Source organism: Orycteropus afer, unplaced genomic scaffold (genome assembly GCF_000298275.1).
Source record: "Orycteropus afer afer isolate SDZICR_OR568_19922 unplaced genomic scaffold, OryAfe1.0 scaffold00132, whole genome shotgun sequence".
NCBI classification, from domain to species: Eukaryota; Metazoa; Chordata; class Mammalia; order Tubulidentata; family Orycteropodidae; genus Orycteropus; species Orycteropus afer.
In genome coordinates, this window is record NW_006921719.1 from 3161731 (window position 1) to 3186665 (window position 24935).

Below are 24935 nucleotides of genomic sequence, written 5' to 3' on the forward strand. Positions count from 1 at the left end.
GTTGAGGTGTAATCCATACTGAAGACTATAGTCTTTGATCTTCATCAAATAAGTGCTTCAAGTCATCTTCACTTCAACAAGCTAGATCGTGTCTGCATATTGCAGTTGTTAATGAGTCTTCCTCCAATCATGATAGCACATTCTTCTTCATATAGTTCAGAATCTTAGATTTTTTGCTCAGCATAAGACTGAATAAGTATGGTGAAAGGATACAATCCTGACACACAACTTTTTGGATTTTAAACCATGCAGTAGCCCCCTGTTCTGTTCAAAGAGCAGCTTCTTGGTCTGTGTACAGCTGGTACATAGACCATAACCACAAACTGATGTTCTGAAATTTCTATTCTTTGCAATGTTACCCGTAATTTGTTATGATCCACACAGTTGAACGCATAGTCAATAAAACACAGGTAAACATCTTTCTGGTATTCTTTGCTTTCAGCCAAGATCCATCTAACATCAGTAATGATATCTCTCATTCCACGTCCTCTTCTCAATCCAGCTTGAATTTCTGGAAGTTCCTTCTCAGTATATTGCTGTAACCATTTTTACATTATCTTCAACAAAATTTTATTTTCATGTGATATTAATGATATTGTTCAATAATTTCCATATCCTGTCGGATCACCTTTCATTGGAATGAGCAAAACTATGAATCTCTCCCAGTTAGTTGGCCAGGCAACTATCTTCCAAATTTCTTGGCACAAGTAAGTAAGTACCTCTAGCGCTGCATCTGTTTGTTGAAACATCTCAATGGGTATTCTGTCAATTCCTGGAGCCTTGTTTTTTGCCAATTCCTTCAGTGCAGCATGGACGTCTTCCTTCAATACCACTGGTTCTTCATCATATGCCACCTTCCGAAATGGCTGAACATTGACCAATTCTTTTTGGTATGGTGACTCTGTATATTCCTTCCATCTTCTTTTAATGCTTCGTGCATCATTTAATATTTTGCCCATTGTTGTTGTTGTTGTTGTTGTTATGTGCTGTCAAGTCAGCCCAACTCATAGCGACCCCTCCTTGGGTTTCCGAGGCAGTATCACTACGGAAGTAGATTGCCCCATCTTCCTTCCGAGGAGTTACTAGTGGGTTTGAACCACCAGCCCTCTGGTTAGCAGTCCAGTGCCTTATGCACTACGCTACCAGAGCTCCCGTTTTGCCCATAGAATCCTTCAATATTGCAACTCAAGGCTTCAATTTATTCTTCAGTTCTTTCTACTAATTTTCTACTAATTTTCTACTTTTTCTACTAATTTCTACTTTTCTACTAATTTCTACTAATGCTGAGCATATTCCCCCCTTTTGGTTTTCTAATCCCAGGTTTTGGCACACTTCATTGTAGTACTTCTCTTTGTCTTCTCAAGCCACCCTTTGAAATCTTCTACTCAGCTCTTTTATCTCATCATTTCTTGCATTTAGTTTAGCTCCTCTCTGTTCAAGAGCAAGTTTCAGTCTCTTCTGACGTCCATTTTGGCCTCTGATTTCTTTCCTGTTTTTTTTAAATAATTTCTTACTTTCATCATGTATGATGTTCTTGATGTCATCCCACAACTCGTCTGGTCTTTGGTCACTGGTGTTCAATGCCTCAAATCTATTCTTCAGATGGTCTCTAAATTCAGGTTGGATATAATCAAGGTTGTATTTTGGCTCTCATGGACTTGTTCTAATTTTCTTCAGCTTCAACTCAAACTTGCACATGAGCAGTTGAGCACACATATAATATATAATCCTCTTTAATTCTCATAACAAAGATGAATCACAATGTATTGAGCTTACAGTAGTTGATCACCTCATCTTGATTTATCAGTTTTAGTACTAAAAGTCCTCCATCCTATAAAACCCTTAGTCAGTCCGAGGTAAACCAGAATTGCTCACCTTAGGCTGTAGATACATAACGTTAAAACATAATTAAGAAAACCCTGAAGAAAAATATAATACTTTAGAATTCTATACTCATTCATTTACCCTTAAATTTGATATAATTCTCTTTTAAATACAAAATTATTTGAATACTCAAGTATCTGCATATGTAGTTTATTTTTATCCCTCCCTCTAATTCAGTTTTCATCAACTTCATTGTGCTCAGGAATTACTGGACTAGATATTCTAATTTGCTGGCTATTTAAAGGATGTTTCCAGGTAATTTTAACCACTTGACTTCTGCCTTTTATAATGCTGATGATAGGAACAAAACACCAACACAACAACCATGACCAGAGTAAACAATTATGGATTGTCTACTTGTGGCCAGCACTGTTCTGAACTTTGCACCGACATTACGCAATGTTTCCTTACAATAATCTTTTACAGTGGTTATTACCATTAGCCCCCTTTTACAGAGCAGGAAATCAGGGCTAAGTGTCTTTCTCAAGGACATCCAGATAAAATTTGTCTTAAGGTAAATAACTTAAGAGCAAACAATTCAAAGTAGTAGATTGAACATTCAAACCCAGGTCATCTAATTCCAGTACACTACATATACACTACACTCTGGGTAGAGGAAAGTTTCATCTTACACGCCAAGATTTCACTGGTAGTGAATTCCTAAAGCACCATGTTAAGGATTCTACAGACCACTGGGGTTCAGTAGGAAAAACCACCATCAAATGGCAATAAAATGTTTTTATCGGTACCATTCCTCTTCCTGCTTCCTAGGTCTTTTCATGCAAACTGCTTTACATGGGGCTCTGGTTCTGCTGTATCCACCAGAGAAGGCTCCAATCAGAGAAGCCTGTGGACATCTCCAAAGAATATCAAATAAGTCAAATAACCAGGGTCCAAGAGCAACACTCCACTGTGCCTTAATGGAGTCTTTCACTGCTGAGTCTCACAGGAAGTTTTCACTGCCACCCTCGGGTGCAAGTACTTCAGGCTCAGCTGAATAAACTATAGAAAAACGAGCAACTCTGACATGGTCCAGGGTCTTATCAGCTCTCATCATATAAAACCAAAGCCATGACTCTTACATTCACTCATTATTATCTCAGTCTAACTCCTTTGTCTTAGAAATAAAGCCTCAAAAGAGAAAAAATTTACTCAAGGTCACAAAAGTTGTAGCAAGCCAGACATACACTCAGGTCTACCTCATGATGTTAGTCACTTCTCCAGTTTTAGATTCCTTTATACTTTACAGCTGGGGAAACTATATCCATGCTTGCTCATTTGGCCAAACTCCAGGCTGTAGGGTAGGAGACTTAAAAGCACTTCTTCACCCTCTGTCTGACATTACCTGGACCTGATACAGAAGTTTAAGAAACTGGGTCTCCTGCCGGGTTCCAACTTATACTTCAATATAAATAATAATTGATTTAAAAAATAAACTCATACAGAACTGTCAGGCTTCCTATATAACAGGGCTCTTATCTCTTGGAGAATACTGAGAAAAATGAGTAAGTAAATGGATGGATATACACATTCCTTAATTATCATCCAACTCCAAAAAAAAAAAAAAACCAAACCCAAACGACTGCCATGGAGTCAATTTCAACTCACAGTGGCTCAACGGGAAAAATAAAATTTCCCCATAGCGTTTCCAAGGGCGCTCTGGTGGTGCAGTGGCTAAGGCAGTTGGCTGCTACTCAAAAGGCTGAACAGTCAAGTTCACCAGCCACTCCATGGAAGAAAGATCAAGTTTTCTGCTCCCATAAAGATTTACAGCCTTGGAAACCCTTTGGGGCAGTTCTACTCTGTCCTACAGGATGACTATGAGTGGGAATCGACTCTATGGCAATGAATTTACAGGACTTCCAAGGCTGCAAATCATTATGCAAGCAGATTACCACATCCTTCTCCCGCAGAGCAACTGGTGGGTTCAAACCTTTGAGCTTTCAGCTGGCAGTACAGTGCTTAAAACCACTGTCACCAAACCCCTTAAAACTCATCTAGGGATTGCAGATTCAGATCTAGAAGGGATCACAAAAGTAATAATACATCAAATGAGTTTAATCTGAAAACACACATACTGAGAACAAATAAACCTTGAGACATATAGCCAGTCTGGTGGGAGAAAAGATTTACAAAAACACACTTGTGTTAAAGACTCAGGGAAGCCCTGTTTTTTGTTTTTTGTTTTTTTTAAAAAAAAAAGCCTCTTCAATTTTGTTCAATCCAAAGTTTCCCAAATGTATTTGATGATGAGAAAGTGTACTGCTGTGCTCAGCCACACAGCTGATAAAGGCCGGGCTCAGCTCAGAGCCAAGTCTCCTGATGCCTCGTTCAATGCCTCTTCCACTTAAAACTTTTCCACAGAACTTCAAACTGAATTTCAAAGGTAGGGGAAGAGAAGTCCAGTATCTGTTAAAGAAAAAACATCCATAAACATAGTTCTTCTGCTGTGCGACTTTAGCCACATGATACTTCAGCCTCTCTAATACCTGCAAAAAGGACTTGGGGGCAGCATCTTCTGACCTCTTCTAACTTCACAAGAGGAAGACAGAATCACCATCAACAGCCCAAGGCTTATTATTTCTATGAGGGCAGACATGCCACCACCCTTCAGCCTTTTACCAATTCTGACACCAACCATCCCTCCCACAGCACTCACTACTTCTCTACTGGGTTCAGTAATTCCTTGCAATGGCCACAAACAACTTACACACAGTACTCACTATTGTAGGATTTATTAGAAACAGGCTAAAATTCAGATTCAGGAACATGCTCAGAACTTCGATCAGGACAGTCTCCCCTCTGCTATGCCCTCAGGCATGCCTCTCTGGCCCTTGGCCCTGGCCTCTCTCCTGCTTGGGCAAGTGTTACAAAGCTCTTTTAGCTCGGCCTATAGAAACACCTACAGGCACCCCACTCTGCCAGTACGCCTCCTGCCCAAAGGGCACTCAGCTTTCTCGCTCTGTGGGCCAACAAGACTGCTGCTCTATCTCCTGCCTCCTGGTTCCTCTGCTGCTGTCTCTCAGCCAGGAGTTTCGTTCTCAGCTGGGCATCTCCTCAGCCAAGAAGGTCTAGCACAGGGATCTCAGGTCCAAGGATGTACTCCACTTTACCTGCAGCTCTTCTCTATTGATGGCAGTGAGATTTGTCTTTCTGCCTCTAGGATGGCTCGTTTTAAGCCTGGCAGAGTAACAAAATTAACCAATCCCAACATCAGAGTTCTACAAATCTTACTTGCATGGTCCCACCCAGCAATCTGGTGGAAGTTACAAAGACTATGGCTAGAAAAGCCATACCAGGTAATTCACTGAACCTCAATACTTCTTTCAAACTTTTATTGAACATAAAATAAAAGCCATTTACTTTTTTGGTGAGGATCAAGTACAAAAATATACAGAAAAACTATTATGGGGCTTACCAAGTTTGATACCATCATTATTAGTGTTAACAGAAATTATAAAATAACATCTGGGGAAGGCATAACACTTCTCAAGAGATGGGTGTTTGAGGCATCTTAAATGTTCTTAAAGTTATATGGTGAACTAATTCCTGCTACAGCATCCAGGGATAGGAACTTCTGCAGCCTTATTTCCCAGGCATTTGAAAATAAATGCTCATTTAGGGGGCTGATCTAATCAGGTGAGCACCAATGTAACTGAAGGATGGGCGGACCTTAAGTCAATATGAAAGATATCTTCCAGACAATTTCTACTGCTAATAAGGAATTCTGTGAAAAGAATCTTTCCCTTGCTCAAATAGTCCTTGGGTCTTAAAGTGCCACGGGCAATGGTTTAACGGAAGGTACACATTTTTCACTACTGCCTGCTAACGTATCTCCTCTGTAAACAGTAAAACTACATGGTGAAGAGTGCAGCATTCAGATTCTAAAACACTGGAGATGCTCACTAAAGTATACGGAGAAAGTAGATGGGAAAACTTTGCACAAAATAAAGGAAGAGAGAAAAATTCAAGTTACAGATGAAGATCTGTAATTTGTGCAAGCATATTTTATGTTTCACTGTCCAATAATATCCTATCTAATAACATAAATACTAGAAATACAGGCAGAATCTGAGAAAGGGGAATGCTGTCCTCAGCCACACAGCTGAAAAGCATGAGGATATGTTTCCAAATAAATTGTTGTTAGGTGCCGTCAAGTCATCCCTAACTCATAGGGACCCTATGTACAGCAGAACAAAACACTGCCTGGCCCTATGCCAGCCCCACAATCCTTGCTATACCTGACGCCATTGTTGTAGTCACTGTGTCAATCCAACCTTTTGAGGGCCTTCCCCTTTTTCGTGACCCTCCACTTTACCGAGCATGATATCCTTCTCCAGGGAATAGTCCCTTCTTAGAACATGACCAAAGTAGGTGAGATGCAGTCTGGCCATTCTCACTTCCAAGGAGCATTCAGGCCGCACTTCTTCCAGGACATATTTGTTAGTTCTTTCAGCAGTCCCTGGTACTTGCAGCATTCTTCACCAATACCATAACTCAAAAGCATATACTCTTCTTCAGTCTTCCTTACTCATGGTCCAGCTCTCACACACATATGAGGTGACTGAAAGAAAATACCATGCCTTGGGTTAGGCATACCTTAATCTTAAAGGAAATATCTTTGCTCTTCAGTACTGGAAAGAGGTCTTTGGCAGCAGATTTGCCCAATGTTATATGTCGTCTGATATCCTGACTGCTGCTTCCATTGGTGTTGATTGTAGAACCAATTAATATGAAGTCCTTGACAACTTCAATCTTCTATTTATCATGATGCTGCTTATTGGTCCAGTGTGAGGATTTTTGTTTTCTTTATATTGAGATATAATCCATACTGCAGATGTAGTCTTCAGTCTTTATCAAGTGATTCAAGTCATCGTCACTTTCAGCAAGCAAAGTTATGTTGTCAGCTTATCACAGGTTAATGAGTCTTCCACCAATCTTGATGCCACGTTCCTCTTCATATAGTCCAGCTTCTCAGATTATTTGCTCAGCATAAAGATTGAATAAGTATGGTGAAAGGATACAACCCTGACACACTCCCTTCTTGATTTTAAACCACACACTGTCCTCTTGTTCTGTTCAAATGACAGCCTCCTGGTCTATGTACAGGTTCCTCATGAGTACAATTAAGTGTTCTGGAATTCCCATTTTTCTCAATGTTATCCATAATGTGTTATGATCCATACAATCGGATGATTTTGCATAGTCAATAAAACACAAGTAAACATCTTTCTGGTATTCTCTGCTTTTACCAAGGTCCATAAATTACTCATATGTGAATATATGACAATCAGGAACATAAATACCCCAACTATAGAGTAACCAAAGGAGCTCTGGTAACACTGTGATTAAAGCATTGAGCTGCTAACCAAAAGGTTGGCGATTTGAACTCACCTGAACCCACTAGCCACTCCATGGGAAAAAGATGAGGCTGTCAGCTTTTTTAAAGATTATAGTCTTGGAAACCCTATGGGGCAGTTCTACTCTGTCCAATAGGGTTGTTATGAATTGGAGTCAACTTGATGGCAACGGGTTTGATTCAGTTTTATAGAGCAACCAAGAAGCCCTGGTGGTGCAGTGCTCAAGTGCTCAGCTGCTAACCAAATGGTCAGTGGTCGAATTCATCAGCTGCTCCAAGGAAGAAACATTAACAGCCTTGGAAACTCTATAGTGCAGTTCTAGTCTGTCCTGTAGGGTTGCTATGAATTGGAATCGCTATGAATTGGAATCAACTTAATGGCAATAGGCATAGAATAACCAAGCACAAGTTTTCAAAGAAAAGAGCACTGTTGTTGTTGTTATGTGCCACTGAGTCGGCCCCGACTCATAGCGACCCCTCCTTGGGTTTCCAAGGCAGTATCACTACGGAAGTAGGATTGCCCAACCTTCCTTCCGAGGAGTGGCTGGTGGGTTTGAACCGCCAGCCTTCTGGTTAGCAGTCAAGTGCCTTAGGCACTATGCTACCAGAGCTCCCAAAAGAGCACTACTATCCCTTTATATTTTAAACCAACATATAAAATTGTGTGTTGTAAATCAATTAATATGGCTTATTATTTAACAAGTATATTCAACAATGGGTCAAACATAGCAATGATTGTGGGTTTGGCACAGGCCCAAACAGTGTTTCATTCTATTACACATAAAGTCATTATGAGTCAGAACTGATATGATGGCACCTAACAACATTATCTGACAGACTTGTAGAACACAGTATGCCACATCTTATCTCATGTTTACTGACACAGCTAACAGGGCATGACAGGGTAACCAACCTCCCTTTTCAGAAGAAGGCTGCGATAGTCGAATCTGATGGCACAAGGGTCAAAGCTGAGATGTGTTAGGGCAAAGGGAGGGAACAATGATCTAGCTGTAAATATGAATAACAAACAAATCAAGCTTTTTTTTTTTTTTTTTTGCTGCACAAGACCATTCCAAAGGTCTCTCCAGACTTTCCTCTAACAAGAAACAAACTAGACCATATGTGGGCTACTTATGATTATGTTACCTCACTCACTTTTTGTTTTTTCTTAGTATAATACCAATCCATTTCAGTTACTCAATACTGTGGCCACACCCTGGACTCTAGCATCATTCAGAACTTCCTCACTTTTGAAATCCTGCTGTACAGGCTATAGATCAGTAATTACACATCCACATTTTCTTGATTCTTTTTCTCATTGGCATTTGTGCTTGGAAGGAACCACCAGATTACAAAACCCTGGAGGTAAACATGGGCTTCTAGCATTCCATGTAAAGGTTCTGAACCTTTGCAGCCTGTGTTGAATCTATGCTTACACTTCCCTGGATGGAGAGTCACAAAGACTAACTATCTCTTGTTCACTGACATTGTTACTATATGCCACCACCGTAAGATGTGCTTCCTATTGCCAAAGCACTTGAGAAACAGCAGTGTAGTTTAAACTAGGGAGGCAAAAGAGTGACCACGCAGGGGACTATGGGAGTGAAAGAGAAGATATTTCATATATGTATTTACATATGTATAAAATAAAATACTATGTATCTGAAGATAAAACAAACTTACACAGGTCTAAAAGCTGATGGCAAAGAGCCTATAAGAGGTAGAAATGGAAGGTACGGGAGAAAAGATAATCAGCAGATGAGCTCCGGAGAGTAGATCTTTTACAGCAGACAAGCAAAGATGCCAATACCATTATGTTTTGAGGTGTGGTGACATTTTCTATGAAACAGAAGTAAAGAATTTCAGCTGAGATTGTGTGGGGAGGGGATTCAGGGTGAGCTGGGGATACTGGAGAACTTTGAAAATAGCTGTTGGGAGAATAAGTAAGAACTAATAAAGGAGAAAAAGTAAAGTAAAAAAAAAAAAAAGTAGAGGGTCAGCAAAAAAGAAGAAGACCTTCAACAAGATGGACTGTCACCATGTGCTCAAGCATAGCAAGGACTGTGAGGATGAAACAACTCATAGTGTTTCATTCTGAATGACTTGTAGCCTACCTGACAGCACCTAACAACAACAAGGGAGATATGGGAAGCAAATAAACTGAGGATCTTGGCAAGATTGTCAGTGAAATGACAAATCTTGGTTGTACAAGAGCTGAACAAACAAGGCTGATGAGTGGGAAAGTATCAAGAGATTGGAGATTGTGTTGAAGTCAGAGAATGAATGAGTACCTCAGTGTCCAGGTGAGAAAGCCAAGAGAATGGAAGATTTTAGATAAGGGAGTATTTAAGTTTGAAATGTCAAGAGATGGACAGCTCCAAGAGATGTTAAAATCCAGAAAGTGGTCATGAGAGTGGGTGAGTGAAATAAACAACACTGGACAGGTCATTCTTAGGCATGGTAAGTCACCTTTGAGGATTTAGAGTGAAATGCAATTATGAGCCACTAGGGAGCTCTGGTAGCATAGTGGCTAAGACACTTGCCTGCTAACCAGACGGCTGGCGGTTCAAACCCACCAGCCACTCCTCGGAAGGAAGGTTGGGCAATCCTACTTCCGTAGCGATACTGCCTCGGAAACCCAAGGAGGGGTCGCTATGAGTCGGGGCCGACTCCACGGCACATAACAACAACAACAACAACAAGTGAGGATCTCTGGTGGTGCAGTGCATAAGGTATTTGGCTGCTAACCAGAAGGTCAGTGGTTCAAACCCACCAGCTGCTCCATGGAAGGAGAATGGGGCAATTTACTTCTGTAAAGATTTACAGCCTTGGAAACCCAATGGGGGTCTTTGAGTTGGAATCAACTCAACGGCAGTGAGTTTGTTTGGTTTTTTTTTTGGTTTTGTGAATCACTAATGAATGACAGTGAGACCAGACACTAGAAGGTATGAGTCTCAAAAAAAAAAAGGTTTTTTAATTTGTTTTTTAATTATGTTGAAAATATAGACACAAAAACACTCGCCAGCATAACTTAAGAGTTTTGAAACAAGGGTGGAAGAACTAAGTTTTGGAACCAGACTAAGAAACAAGGAAAATAGCAACCCCACACCCTAACCCAGAGATACATGGGCATGAAAGCATTCACCTGAAACTATGAGGAAAGCAGTACCCTTGGAAGATAGCCAGAATATTCCACTAAGGCAGGGGCAAAGGGGGTAGACATCAATAAAAAGAGGTTGAGGATGTAGGGATGTTTGTTTACCTTGGAATGTTTTCAGAGTAAGTTTTGGTAAGGAGTGATTAGTGGGAGGGTGTTAGAATCACAGAGCAATATGGGGAAGAGACAAAAAGAAGTATTATGTGGCTTACACCTTAGGCAGTGACGAAGGGCAACAAGAATGTGGGTAAATGCTGGCACAAGAAGGTAAGTGGTTGCAGCAATCCCTGATGGGCAACAGAGACTCAGGCATCAGAATCAGCCGACCTGGATTGACTGGCTTCTCTGACTTGGACCAGAGACTCAAAGTATAAGTGAATAAGCTGGAAATGCAATTACTTGGTTCCCAAGGCTATTACCATGGGCTAAAAAGAAGTCTGTTCTTTGAAAAATTTTTTAGCCTCTTTGAACTCCATTTTCCATGTGTGTAAAATGAAGATAGTACCCATCTCACAGAGTGCTATGAGAATTACATGAAATCATGCATAAGCAGCACCCAGCTCAGAATTAAACTATCATGTACCCAGTTTCTAAGATCCTGCACCAACTGAATACTTCTGCAAATTAAAGCACTCATTATAATTTAAGGGTAAAAAAATCTGACCTTTTACTCAAACAAGGGACAATGGAACGCTTCACTCATAGCCTGGGCCTCAAAACAATGGAACAAAAATAAGAACTTTGGGTTAATGTTCACACATTTTGGAAGGCAGAGGAAGTTACTGTAGGCTTCTGAACAAAACTTTCTGCCTGTAAGCTGACTTTCTGGTAAATGCCAGTTTTGTGTGAATCAGAAAGGCACAGAACTGAAACCAACACTAGGATAAATTTTTCCACTTGCCCATAACCAAACTTGCTTTTGGACCTCTCTGAAGAAAGTTCTGCTTTATTCTTGGTCTTAACATTTGGAGTACACCTGGTGACATGTTGCTGAGTATCCCACTGAACCAAGGTGTAAGCTAGCCTCTATGCCTCAAGTTACAAACCAAAAACCTATAAGCTAATGTCCACCGCAGTTTGTTCTGCACATTGTTTTACAACTTTAAAGTAAGTTGTCGCCATTTAAGAAAGGAAGATTTTACCAAAAATTCTGATTCCAACTACTCTTGAAAAATCAGATTCCCAGAACAATCTCAAGCTGGGATTTGCTCCACCCCACCCATGGGGGAGGAAGATAGGTGGGCATAATTCATTCTCTAGTTCTTAACAGTCTCCACCCAGACAGCCTCATCATTTAGAGATTCAACACCAAAATCATCTCCAGACTTAATAAAATACTAAATAACTACATTTAACTGGTGCCAGAATAAGTACTTAACTATTTGGTGGAAAAAAAGTAAGTTAGATACCTACCTCCCAGCACTGCACACACCATTTTGGTTAGATTAACTATAAAAACTGAAAATATAAAACAAAAACTTGAAGTGATTTTTATCTCATTTTTGTGTTTTACTGTATATGCTGTAACACTTAATTTTCTATAATAAGTATAAACCTGTATATCTATTTAAAGGTTTTTAAGATGAATTAGAATGAACTTTAATTCAGAAGTTCTGTAATAGCAACATTTGCTCACAAGTATAAAGAATGGGTACAAAGTAGAAATGGTAGCAATATGCATGCCTTCCTAAGAATATATAAAGAACAGTCTATGAATTTCAAGTTATTTACGTCTTCACTGTATCTGGATTCTAGGCTAAAGAATTCATAGGCATTACATGCCCACAGGATCTTTCATACAATGTGTAATGTGGAAAGCATTTCCTAACATCAGAAATGACAAGATAAATATATGGCATCCTTATGGGAGGGACAAAATGAGAGTAAGAAACAGAAAAATAACAAGGTTTAACAATATGGTCCCAACATCTATAGATAACTTTGGCCAAAGTAGAGAAGCTCCATTTTCTCATGGAAGAACTAGATTCCTGGAAAATGCTAAGACAAGATTGCCACTTTGATGGGTTTCAACACCATGTCTATAATACACATGTGATTTCTATAAGTTTATTTGTTTACTACATACATAAATCAGACAACGTATTACACTGGGCAAATCTGCTGCAAAAGACCTTTTTAAAGTGCTGAAGAGCAGAGATATCTCTTTGAAGACTAAGGTGCACGTAACCCAAGCCATGGTGTTTTTAATCACCTCACATGCATATGAAACCTGGACAATGAATTAGGAAGACCAAAGAAGAATTGATGCTTTGAGTTGTGGTGTTGGTGAAGAATACTGAAAGTACCATGGACTGCCAGAAGAACTAACAAAGCTGTCTTGGAAGAATTGCAGCTGGAATGCTCCTTGGAAGCGAGAATGGCCAGACTTCATGTTACCTACTTTGGTCATTTTGTCAGAAGGGACCATTCCCTGGAGGATATCATGCTTGGTGAAGCGGAGGGTCAATGAAAAAGGGGTAGGTCCTCAATGAGATGGACTAACACAGTGGCTGCAACAATGGGCTCCGATATAGCAGGGATTGTGAGGTTGGTGCAGGACCACGCAGTGTTTCATTCTGTTGTACACAGGGTCACTCTGAGTCAGAGTTGATTCGACTCCTAGCAACAATAACAACATTTGTTTACTTTAAATAAGAGTAAGACCTTATCTTTCAACCCAAATAAAGATTTGAAAAAATTTCTGAAAGCTGGATAAATTAAGAGGTAGATCAGAGAAAGGATTTAATTAACATTTGGTACTCAGATTCTCAACTAAAAGTATATGCTTCAGAAAAGAGTGGGAGGTGGGAATAGGATGGTAAATAAAAATCACCTGTGGAGTTTCTTCAACATTAGGTTCCTCTCCTCCATCCAATCTAGGTTCCCCTTCAGACTGGCCCACTTCATAGAGGAAATACCCCACCCTGGGGAATCAGTACTGAGATACAGATAACAATGTGCATCATCTCTCAAATGTTCTGAGAACATAAGTCTCAGTCAACATTCCCAACTTCTATCCCTATGTTGTAGATGTGAAAACCAAGGCTCTGCACTATTTCTCAATTAATGGAGACTGCTAAGCCCCCAAACCCCTTCTAAGCAATCATGCCATGCTCACAGAGAAACATGTTTTATACTTTATGATTCTACTCTAATCACCAGTGATTATAGACTAGGAGATGGCCATCCAACACAAGGTGGCAGTCAATCCAGAGCCTCTGCCGTGGCCTGGCACACAAAGATAAACTGGCCATACCCGTGCCCAAGAGAGTGAAGAAAGCAACAGAAATATGGTCAGAGAACACACTGATATACACAGGAGTAGAGGTAAGAGGTCAGGGCGAGGTGAATTTATGCAGAGAAACTAAGAAAAAGCTATGAGATACAGGGGAATAACAAATAAAGCAGAGAACCAAGGACAACAGTGATGTTCCAGGGGAATACATAAACTTTCACTGATGTGGTCTCTAGGGCCATGTTGGATCAAAAATCAGTATCTGCCTCTGATTTCTGTAAGACATCATTCCAGTAAGTCACCTGTTTTTCTGTTTTTCCTTGAATATTGTTACCAATATCACTCCAAAGATATTCTTTCAACAATCCATCCCACCCCAAGCCCAAGCTAGCTTGTATCTGTTCTGTGTAATCAAGGAAGCATATCTAAGAGTCTTGAGAGTGAGTTGCCAAGATCACATACAACAAGTTGTTAGACCATCCAATTCGCTGGGTCTTGTAGTAAATCTACAAAACTGTCTATATGAGAAAGATCCTGGATAGAGAGGGAGAACAATGTGGAACAAAACTCAAAATCATTTGGAAAAAAAAAGGGGGACCAGGTTTGCTGGTCTGATAGAGCCTAGTGGAACCACTGAGACTATGGCCCCTAGCTGCCCTTCAGGTCTAGAATTGAATGCACACCTGTGGCTTCCACCCAAGCAATAGACAGGCATAACAGTTGAGCATTTACCTGATGTAGACACTCCGTGGAGAGAACAAGCAAGAGAGAAAGAAGGGCTGCTCAGGCACAGGGAGACAGCTCAGGGGGTAGGAGTGCATGAAGGGTTGGACACAGGGAAGCGGTAGCTATCAGGAAGAAGTGCGAGAGATGTTGCATTGTGCTAAATTATGGTCAATGTCATGAGACAAAGTGTATGTGATGTGCTGTATAGAAAGTGTATTTGCTCTGTAAATTTTTACCCAAACCACAATAAAAAATAAATAAATAAATAAATGATAAAATGACATGAGTGGGAGGGGTGGTGATTGGAAACAAAGTCCAGAGCACAGCAACTAAAACTGACACCAGAGGAATCAAAAAAAAAAAAAAAAAAAAAACCCTAATATGATTGAGAGAGAAGAAATAAATTGATCATTGATCCATTCTCTGGATACAGCATAAGGAAATATCCTTTCAAAATGTGCAAGAACATTTTTTGAAAAAAAGAAACACTAATTTCAATATTAAACTTTGGGAACTCACATGCCTAACAGCTTCAAAACTGATTTGGTACAAAAGTATCTTTAAGATTGACCTCCAAGAGGACAGTCGTGCCCCACAGCATGCTAGCCCCAGAGCTAAGACAACGTGAAAGATGAACCACAAGTCAGCTCAGTAGGGAAAGGAAACATATCTTTATTATTTTTTTTCTAATTATACACATACACATTTCATGTAAAACTTTCAAACAATACAAAAATAAATACAGTGGAAAGTGCAAGTTTCTCCATAATCCAGCCTCTGGAGATAGGTCCAGGTCCCGAGACACCTTTGTCTTTATATATATGGTATTTTTATTACCAAAACATATTAAAAAAAAATACTATGCAACTTGTTTTTTGTCTCTTATCATGTATTTTTACATAAATACATATAAATCAAACAGTTGTTTTCATAGGTGCATAGCTTTTCACAGCATGGATATGTCATTTACTTAGTCATTTTCCTACTGACAAACATTTAAGTTTTTGGCATTTTTTTCTCCCCACTAATACAAACTTTTTGGTCAATATCAACTCACAAACACGTATTTCACACATCTGTATAACGATTTTTGCCAGATAAATTCTTGTGTTACTGTGCAAAGGCATCGTGATTTGGGGACAGCAAGCTGGGGCTGACCATGACAACCCATGGTCCATAGGGCAGAAAAACGATGCAGGCAGGAAACAGACAGCTGGGGCTGAGCCAGCAAAAGGCCAAGGCTCCTATCTTGCCCTATGAAGAAATCTGTACAGTCACCTGGGTGCATGGGGGCAAGTTCTTCTGCCCTTAAGCCAGTCAGAGGTCCCCACCTGCATCCAAATATAGACAGCTTACCCCGGACAGATCATTTGGAGAAGCCAAAGTGAAATATGTGGAATACACAGCAAAGAAATGGAGGTGTGTGATTAATTCAGAAAGAGAAAGGACACGGGAGATGCAAAAATACTTTTTTTTTTTAAACACAGATTGATTTACCTTTTGTGTAATGCAGTGAAATGGCACTGGATTTCATAGTGATCCCTCGGATCTGTTCATCTTCTCTGCTGTCCATGTACCTTAACTGGAAAAATGCAACATATCCATCCTTACTTCCTAATGAATTAAAAGGTGACATTAAAAGTGGCTGACTGGGTTTCTGTCTTAAACACTTAAATTTTGAACTAAAGAGCCTTTTCTTTCTTTCTTTCTTTGATAGGGGAGCTAGAGAAGGGAAGTTGGTCATGGGGAGGAGAATATGGAAAAATTGAAAAACAACTCAAGAAAGTACTCAAACACTGCACACCCTCCCCAGAATGTTGCTCATTCAAATTTTAGCCAAGAAATAAATTACTTCTATTCATCAGGAACAGACTCCCCTCCCTCCCCCATTCACAGGCTGTCTGACAACACCTGAGCAGAGGTTGAACTAGAAGGTCCTTACAGGTATGAGGAAAGGAGCTCTCATGGCACAGTGGTTAAGGCATGCAGCTGCTAACCAAACAGTCAGTGGTTTGAACCAACCAGCCACTCCATGGGAGAAAGATGAGGCAGTCTGCTTCCATAAAGATTTACAGCCTTGAAAACCATATGACACAATTCTACCCTGTCCTATAGTGTTGCTAAGGGAGCTCTGGTGGCATAGTGCCTAAGGCATTTGACTGCTAACCAGAAGGCTGGCGGTTCATATTCACCAGCCACTCCTCAGAAGGAAGATTGAACAATCTACTTCCATAGTGATACCACCTTGGAAACCCAAGGGGGGGTCGCTATGAGTGGGATCTGACTCGACAGCAGTTGAGTTTAATTTGGTTTTTTTAATAGTGCTGCTGTGAGTCAGAGTCGACTTGATGGCAGTGGGTTTTTTTGGAAAGGTATGAGAAGTCTCCACTCCCTTAAAGCACATTAAAAAAAAAAAAATAGTATAGAAAATATTTATAATGTCACCATTTAATTCATGGCTTTTATAAAGTTAGATGCCTACAAACAAGGGCCTGCATCTAATTCTCTAGGCCCTGTAGTGCAGTACTGACAGAGACTACACGTAACGGAACATCTTGTCTCTTCCAACTCCTCAGCCCTAAGCACCTCACTACTAACTTCTTCCCTCTCTAGAATTACCTTTTCTCTTCCCTGACTTCTCTCTCCACTGTCCAACTTTGAAAAATTCTTAACCTTTATATTTACTCATTTTCTTCACTGAAGTCTTGAGAAAAATTCACTGGTAATTACATTTATTCATCTACACTAAATCTTCAGTTTTCAGAAAGGATTCCATGCCCAGAATGCTGGCAGAACTCAACTCCTAAAAGCTATCACTGGCCTTCTGATCAAACACAAAAAGCCTTTTGAGTTCTTACTTTCCCTGACTTCAGTGCGGCATTATAACTAAAACCAAACCGACTGCTACCAAGCAGATATTGACTCATAGTAACCCCCACTGGGTTTCCGAGGTGGTAAATCAACAGAAGTAGATTGCCTCATCTTCCTTCCATGGAGTAGCTGGTGGGTTTGAACTGCCAACCTTCTGGTTAACAATCAAATGCCTCAGGCACTACACCACCAGTGTGGTACATTCTTTCAGTGTGGCATTCCAAAAAAAACAAACCAAACTCACTGCCATCAATTCGAATCTGACTCATAGCGACCCCTCCTTGGGCTTCTAAGGAGGTATCTCTGTGGAAACAGATTGCCCAGTCTTCCTTCCACAGAGTGGCTAGTAGGTTTGAACTGCTAACGTTTTGGTTAGCAGTTAAATGCTTTAGGCACTGCACCACCAGAGCTTCTTCAGTGTGATATCAGACATAGTTAATCACCGTTTGTGTGCATGTAAGCTACTGACATTTTCCTCATGAAGGCTTCAGAAGCCTTCCTTGGTAGTTAGGACATTGAGGTTAGCCTTCAAGGTCTTCTGTCATCTGATGTCATCCTCTCTACCAGCACATTTTCTCTTCCACTAATCTCTAACCAAATGCTCCACTCAAATCAAACACCACATACCAGTAAGTCCTTATCCATGCCATTTTCCTCTACATGACAGTTTCTCTGCCTTCTCAAACCACCAAATCATGTACTTAAGAAGACCCTCTCTCTCTCTGTGACATCTTCCATCATCATGCCAGGCTATCATCTGACTTACTGCAAAAGTTTATTTTTGCACTTGTAAAATATTAATGTAAGGCAATAAAAAAACAATATAGAAATAGATGCTTTCTTCAACAGCTATTTTATCTTCCTATATGTAACAGATGTTTCTTAGACGCAGGAATGAGGTTTTACAATTTTTTTTGGATCTCCAGAAAACAAAGAAAATGGTTCATCACATTGTAGTCAACTAGTAACACTGAAATGCAGTAGTTATAAATATAACAACATACCTTGCCTGCCAGGCGACTGGAGATGATCCCATTGCTAGATATAAGACAGTCAGCTAAGGTAGTTTTTCCTGTTATTAAAATAAAACAATATTGATTCTAATCAATAGATTTTTTTAAAGGGGAGGAAGATTTATTATACCTACAGATTTAGTATCTGGCCATAAGAATATGGGAGCTCTGGTAGCATAGTGCCTAAGGCACTTGACTGCTAACCAGAAGGCTGGCGGTTCAAACCCACCAGCCACTCCTCGGAAGGAAGGTTGGGCAATCCTACTTCCGTAGTGATACTGCCTCGGAAACCCAAGGAGGGGTCGCTATGAGTCGGGTCCGACTCGACGGCAAATAACAACAACAACAACAATTGGTTTAGCAAAGAGTTCTATTCACCGATATTGGATGAAGCAAAACAAAAGGAGTATTTTACATTAAAGACTGTAACTAGACTTATGAACAGAAGATCACCTGGAAGGATACAGTACTTTAGAGTGCTGTGAATCCACTCCATCAACCTCACCTGAAAATCTGTCAAGCAATTTTTTTTAAGCAGAGCTTATTCTTTTTAAAAGGCATAATTTACACAGAGTAAGTAAAATGCACAAGTCCTAAGTGCACAGTTGATGAAGCAAGCCACCACCCAAATCAAAATACAGAACATCAGACAAACAACTTCTACAGTTACTATAACCAGTCCCAAAAGGATTTGATCAAGCTTATCACAATTATTACATCAGTCATCTGATATCTGTAATAGTGACCATGCCTATAAACTATTAAGCCTTTTGGAGCTCAGAATTACAAGAGGATAGGCCACTAATAATTTGTTTCTCTGAAAGGTATCCTGGGTAAAACATTCAGAGACACAGAACATACTCTTTTGCCCTATTATATTCTGCAGATGACCTTAGCTGGCATTTGCCTTTAAGGATTATCTTTATGAAAATACTTATTTAGAAAGAAATTCGGAAATTTCCCCTTATCTCCTACTGTTTGCAATGCAGCCTGTGAAGAACATCAGCTACACTGTAAATATCATTGAAATCTAGGATCCAAACAATCTAGGAAACTATAAATTCAATTCTTTGTATACACAAATACACACTTAAAACTGTCTTTATTAAACAGATTACAACTAAATTCTATACAATTTCAAGTGGTAGAAACAGATGGCTTTCCCTGTTTAAGAAGGAACTCATAGTGTAGTAGCATTCAGCTGATAACCAAAAGGGTGGTGGTTCAAATCCAGCTGCTCAGTGGGAGAAAAACAAAGCAGCCTGCTTCTGTAAAGATTTACAGCCTTGGAAATCTTATGGGGCAGTTTTACTCTGTCCTAAAAAAGACTGCTATGAGTCAACTCAATGGCAACGGGATTCCCTGTTTAAAGAATGCCATGGGTACATACACTTACTGCAGTTAGCTTGGAGTAACAAAAACAGAGTTTTGCTTTTTTTTTCCTAAGCAAAATAAGTCCCTTATTATACCCTAGGAATCTTAGCAAAACTATGGGATCTGTGTGTAATAGTTCAAACCAGAGATCAGTAACTAGGAAACACTGATAACATTTAATACAGTATTATTAGCTTGTCATGTAAATATCAGGTTAATATATAATCCTAGAGCATTACTTTCCTGCTATCCAATGACGAAATCATTCTAAGTATGGCAAATCTTGGATTATAAGTGCCAAAACATCAGAGACTTTGCTGTACTCATAGCTGCATCTCTAGCCCCAGAAAAATGTTTGGCATATAATAGAGGCTCACTATCTGTTGACTGAATGAATGAGTCCTAGATTTTCTAGGATAGTAACAGTTTAAAGTAATTTTAAAGAGTAAATTTAAAGTAGGAGCTCTGGTGGCATAGTACCTAAGGCATTTGACTGCTAACCAAAAGGGTGGCAGTTCAAACCCACCAGCCACTCCTCAGAAAGTTGGGCAATCTACTTCTGTAGTGATTCCGCCTCCATTGTTACACATATACCCCACCTACTTTCCACATGAATTCACAAAGCAAAAAATACTTCTATAAGACTTCATGTCCTCAAAATGTGAGCAACATAATTATGAAACCTATTGGAAGAGTTAAAAAAAAAAAAACCTCACTGCCATTGAGTGGATTTGACTCATAGCAACCCTTGGGTTTCCGAGGCAGTGTCTCTAAGGAAGTAGATTGCCCAATCTTCCTTCTGAGGAGTGACTAGTAGGTTTGAAACGCCAGCCTTCTGGTTAGCAGTCAAATGCCTTAGGCACTATACCACTAGAGCTCCCAGAAGAGGGGTTAGTCAATGGATTTTTATATAAAACTCATTCTCAGTTGGCTTCACCTATAAAGCGGCCGATTACCCTTCTTCCTTATTTCAGTTTTCACAGTCACTTCAGTTCTTACGTCAGTGGCAAAAAAATCATCTAAGCAGTTCCACTAGACTAACTTTTCTAATGTATTATTTGAATACATCATATCCCTGCTTTATTTTCCCCTCAAATGGCTCCCTACGACTTCATAATGTTAATGGTCACCTTCATGATTAAAGATTTACCATCCTGCCAAAGGTTTCTCACTCATCATCTCATTTAACCCTCACAATCCTACCAAGTAGGTAGTTTTCATCTTATTTTACAATGCTGTCAGTGAAGCCCAAAAAGGTAAAGAAACTTGAAATGGAGTTTGGAACTCAGGTTGTCTAACTCTAGAGAATTTAACTTTTATCTTAGTGCCTAGGCTAGCATGAACGGTTTTATAAGATATGGTCCAGTCTGACTCTTCTTTTTACTACTACTCCCTCACCTTCAGGACAATAGATAGATTTCATTTCATAAGTCTATTTCCAATCACTTGGTTGCTGGTATCTGAACTAAGAAGGATTCTGAAACCAAGAGCAGGCTAAACAGAATGCAGTGCTATCTAAACAGGACACAGTGTTTCACCCTAAAAACCTTATCTCATGCTGGCCTGGTGCCCTATTCATAAATCTGTCTTCTGCCACACCTTGCAAAACACCTTGAACTTAGTAGATATTCAATAAATAGCTGATAAATTACATAGGATCACAAAACACTATGAAGACATTATGTCAAGATTATAGACCTTTTTTTATTTTTTCTCCATTGTGCAACCCACTTCAGTGCCTGCAGCCTACCGGCAGAGAAGCCAGGCAATGGTTCGGGGCTACAGTATGCTCTAGCATGGGACACTATGAGAGGCCCACGGGGACAGGCCTGCCATAAATCCAAACCCACGCAATAGATTTTTTTTGGTTAAAATGTGAAGAATTTTTGAAATGGCTTTGTAATATAAAAATTACAAAGTCATTTCAAAAATTCTTCACATTTTAACCAAAACTCAAATTCAAATTCTAGTTTAAAGAAAAATGTGACATACTATATAAAGAAAATGCTAATCACTAATTAGTCACTTCCACTTTAAAGTCTTCATAGTGTGCTTCTCCTACATCACAGAAACTTCTAAAGGAATAAGATTTGCTTCTTAGGTCAGCTAAGTATCACTCTCAGTTGAGGTAAGCTCACAGCTTCACTACATGAGACTCGTCAAGACACATTCCTTTGAAATTGAAAATAGGGTGGTGTAAAAGAATTCTTACCATGGTCAACATGAGCCAAAACACAGATATTCCTGATGTTTGCAGTGTTTTTCTGGAGTTGAATCATCTTATCCAAACTATTGAGCACCATGGTTACTCTTCCTATGGCTAAAAATTAAATATGCATTACAGACAGCACAGAGGGTAATGGTGGAGGCAAAGAAAAAGTTCATATACTGCAAGTTGACAAGACTTCTCAGATCCTTTAAACTAAGAACTCAATGAAATTTTACTGAAGGGATATACCCATCCAGACCCAAATTCAACGTTAGCACTTAAGTCAGTAACTTATCACGATTGTACTCGGAAGTTTATTCATCCTTCCGGAACCGATGGCCGCGATGAATCGCTCAGCTCCTGTGGGCTGGGTGAACAGAGACCATTAATTCTGCCTTTTGTAGGAATACTAGGGTAAACTTCTTCAGGCCAATGACTGTGTAAAAGGGTCGCGTGCAGGAGGCATGGAATATGCTAACACTGCTCCCTTCTCTTAGAGTTTTCTCCAAGTCCCTCATTCTATTATTTTCCTTCGTTTTCACTAGAGATGAAATACTCAGATTTATTGCTACCTCTATAGCCCAAATAAAGTTCTGGATCACGCGCTTATTAAACATGCAGGTGCGCTGAAGGTCTTTCATTCCTTTCCAAATGAAAACATTCAACTCTATACTCCTTTCATCTTTGTGGGGCCTCTGATTCTTTTTCTTTAAGGATCCAGTGTCCAGAGAAGCGGCCCCCAGCCTTGGGCTGGAGGCGACAACTCGGGCGGGCGACTGCTCCCAGGCCGGGGCTCGCCCCAGCCTCCACCCCACACCCTCTACCGTGACGACTGTGGCCCGCTGCACTGCTAAAAGGCGGGGCGAGAAGGACGCCTGCGCCCACCAGGCCCACACTCACCCTCGCCGGCCGCAGCACCAGCCAACTCTGTCCTCCAGTTGCCGGCCACACCAAGCGCATGGAGATGCGGAAATCCCTGTGAGTCCGGAACACCCGCATGCGAGGGACCGGGTTGGCTAGCGCGCGACCTTTGACCCGCGGGTAGCGCTGACGCCACCGGAAGCCGGCGCCGCGTCCGTCACCAGGGAATCCAGAGGTTGCCATGACTACTGAGGGAGCTGTGATGCTGGAGAAATAGCTTGAGTTGAAACGCAGCAGAGGAGGTTCTGCATGCTGAGGAAATGAAGAGCCGTTGTCTATGTCAGATTTGTACCTGCGGGTAAGAAACTGCTAGTGTGGCGGCGGGCCGGGGTTTGAGAGCCTAAGCTGGGGTCTTAGGGGACGAATCTGGTCGCCTAGAGGGCTCCCAACCCGGAGATGCAGGGATGGGGACGCAGTGACATCCCCCCTACTCCGATCTATGAACGCACTCTCTGCACCCTCTGGCTATCAGTGGTGAAAAGTTTCTACTTTGTAGTCTCCAAGAGTCTACATCCAGACTCTACATACATGCTTTCTGGGCCAGGCGGATAATGCCTGTGAAACAGAGGCTGGATGTAGAGCTACTAAGTGGTGGATCAGATCTGACTGGGAGAGTGCTTACCCCAAAAATTGAAGGAAAAAAGAACAGTGCTCATAGTCATGACTTTGCGGCCTTGCTAAATGCTTTCCCCCACCTCCACCTTTCCATTTTACAAGGCCGACCATATTTCCCTCCAGGCAGCCCTCCTTTGGGATCCTCCTGAGTAGAGGGGCACTGGTTACTACCCTGAAGCCCAGAATTGGTCCGTGAAACCCGCCTAACAACCCCCTACAACCTGTAAACACAGTCTTCTCCTTCCTAGGCTTCATTATTGACCCAAGGATTACATCATTGTTTGCTAAATAAACTTATGAATACGTCAGGTCCTTAGTTGGAAGGAAAGTTGGGCAATCTACTTCCGTAGTGATACTACCTCGGAAACCCAAGGAGGGGTCACTGTGAGTGGGATCCGTTTGGTTTGGTTTAGTATTTGTAGTCATGAAACTGCATCCTCCAAAGGAAAAACATTTGCATGTTAATGGAAAGCAGTTTCTACCTAGTCTCATAATAAACATTGTTTGTGATTAGATGTAGATTAAAAAATAATATTTAAGATAGGAATCTGAAAATTCGAGTGTGCAAGAAAATTTTTTATTTTTTTCTAACCTTTATATTTAGGATTTGTTTATATCCTACCCCACTGCCTTTTCCATTCAGCTCACAGGAAATTCCATTTTCCTTATAGTAGGGGCTCCCTTTCTCCAGACATTATAATCATCCAGGGAGCTGAGGCAACCAGTAAGCAAGAGGAGTCCTCTCTGGTCTTTGAACATCAATAATGCTTACCACTGATGCCCGGCTACCAATGCCACCCCTTGGAAAGGGATCAAAATTGAAGATCCTGGTTAGAGTGGGAGGAAAAACGTGAAACAAAATTCAGAAACACAAAAATGGCCAGAATTGCTGGTTGGATAGAGCCAGATGGAACACCGTGACTATGGCCCTGGATTATCCTTCTTTCCTAGAAATGGACTCATTTCCATGGATTGGCTCTCTGCCCAACAGTAAAAAAGACCTATGTGCAGAATATGGGGCAATCTACTTTCATAGTGATACTGCCTTGGAAACCCAAGGAGGGGTCACTATGAGTCAGATCTGACTTAATAGCAGTGGTTTTTGGTTTACCCTAGGGAGATGCATCCCTCAGATCAATCACCCATGAGATCAGAGGGGCAGCATTCACATAGAGAGAAAGCTGGACAGATGGGAATGCATAGATAAGAAGGGCACCTTGAGAGGGTAGTCACAGGGAGGAGAGGGGAGGAGAGTTTGTTATGGTTGGGGGTGGTAATCAGGGCTGTGAAATCAAATGTGCATGAACTGTTGAATGTAAAACAAATCTGCTTTGTAAATTTACAACCAAAGTGCAATTAAAAAAAAAAAATGTTTACCACTGAAATGTCCCTTGCTCAAGTTCACATAGTCCCTTCAAGAGTGGTGCCTCTGAGTGCTTGACACAGAGCATCCACTCAGTCAAGAGTAAATGACTGAGAGGGGTTCCGGCAAGATGGCGGACAAGGCAGAAGGATTGCACAGACCCTCTTCAACAAAGAAAAGGGAAACCAATTAACACAGACACAGAAGA

General features: G+C 40.6%; 2 protein-coding genes and 1 non-coding gene across 3 annotated transcripts in view; 1 reads left to right on the forward strand and 2 right to left on the reverse strand.

Moving 5' to 3' along the window:
• The window catches only part of EFL1 (elongation factor like GTPase 1), a 230099-nt gene extending 208177 nt beyond the window's left edge, over nucleotides 1-21922 (reverse strand). Inside the window, exons 1-3 of the mRNA XM_007945098.2 lie at nucleotides 21832-21922; nucleotides 18237-18304; nucleotides 15859-15943 (exon numbers count right to left, since the gene is read on the reverse strand). Of these exons, the coding sequence (XP_007943289.1) occupies nucleotides 15859-15943; nucleotides 18237-18304; nucleotides 21832-21922 (244 nt within the window). The remainder of the gene's footprint in view (nucleotides 1-15858; nucleotides 15944-18236; nucleotides 18305-21831) is intronic.
• LOC122150392 lies at nucleotides 21336-21471 on the reverse strand. Its single transcript, XR_006163641.1, has one exon. It is a non-coding gene; the product is annotated as a small nucleolar RNA SNORA42/SNORA80 family (small nucleolar RNA).
• A 1087-nt stretch (nucleotides 21923-23009) lies between the features above and the next one.
• SAXO2 (stabilizer of axonemal microtubules 2) overlaps nucleotides 23010-24935 on the forward strand; it is a 38494-nt gene continuing 36568 nt past the window's right edge. The window contains exon 1 of the mRNA XM_042781552.1: nucleotides 23010-23047. Coding sequence (XP_042637486.1) covers nucleotides 23010-23047 — 38 coding nt within the window. The remainder of the gene's footprint in view (nucleotides 23048-24935) is intronic.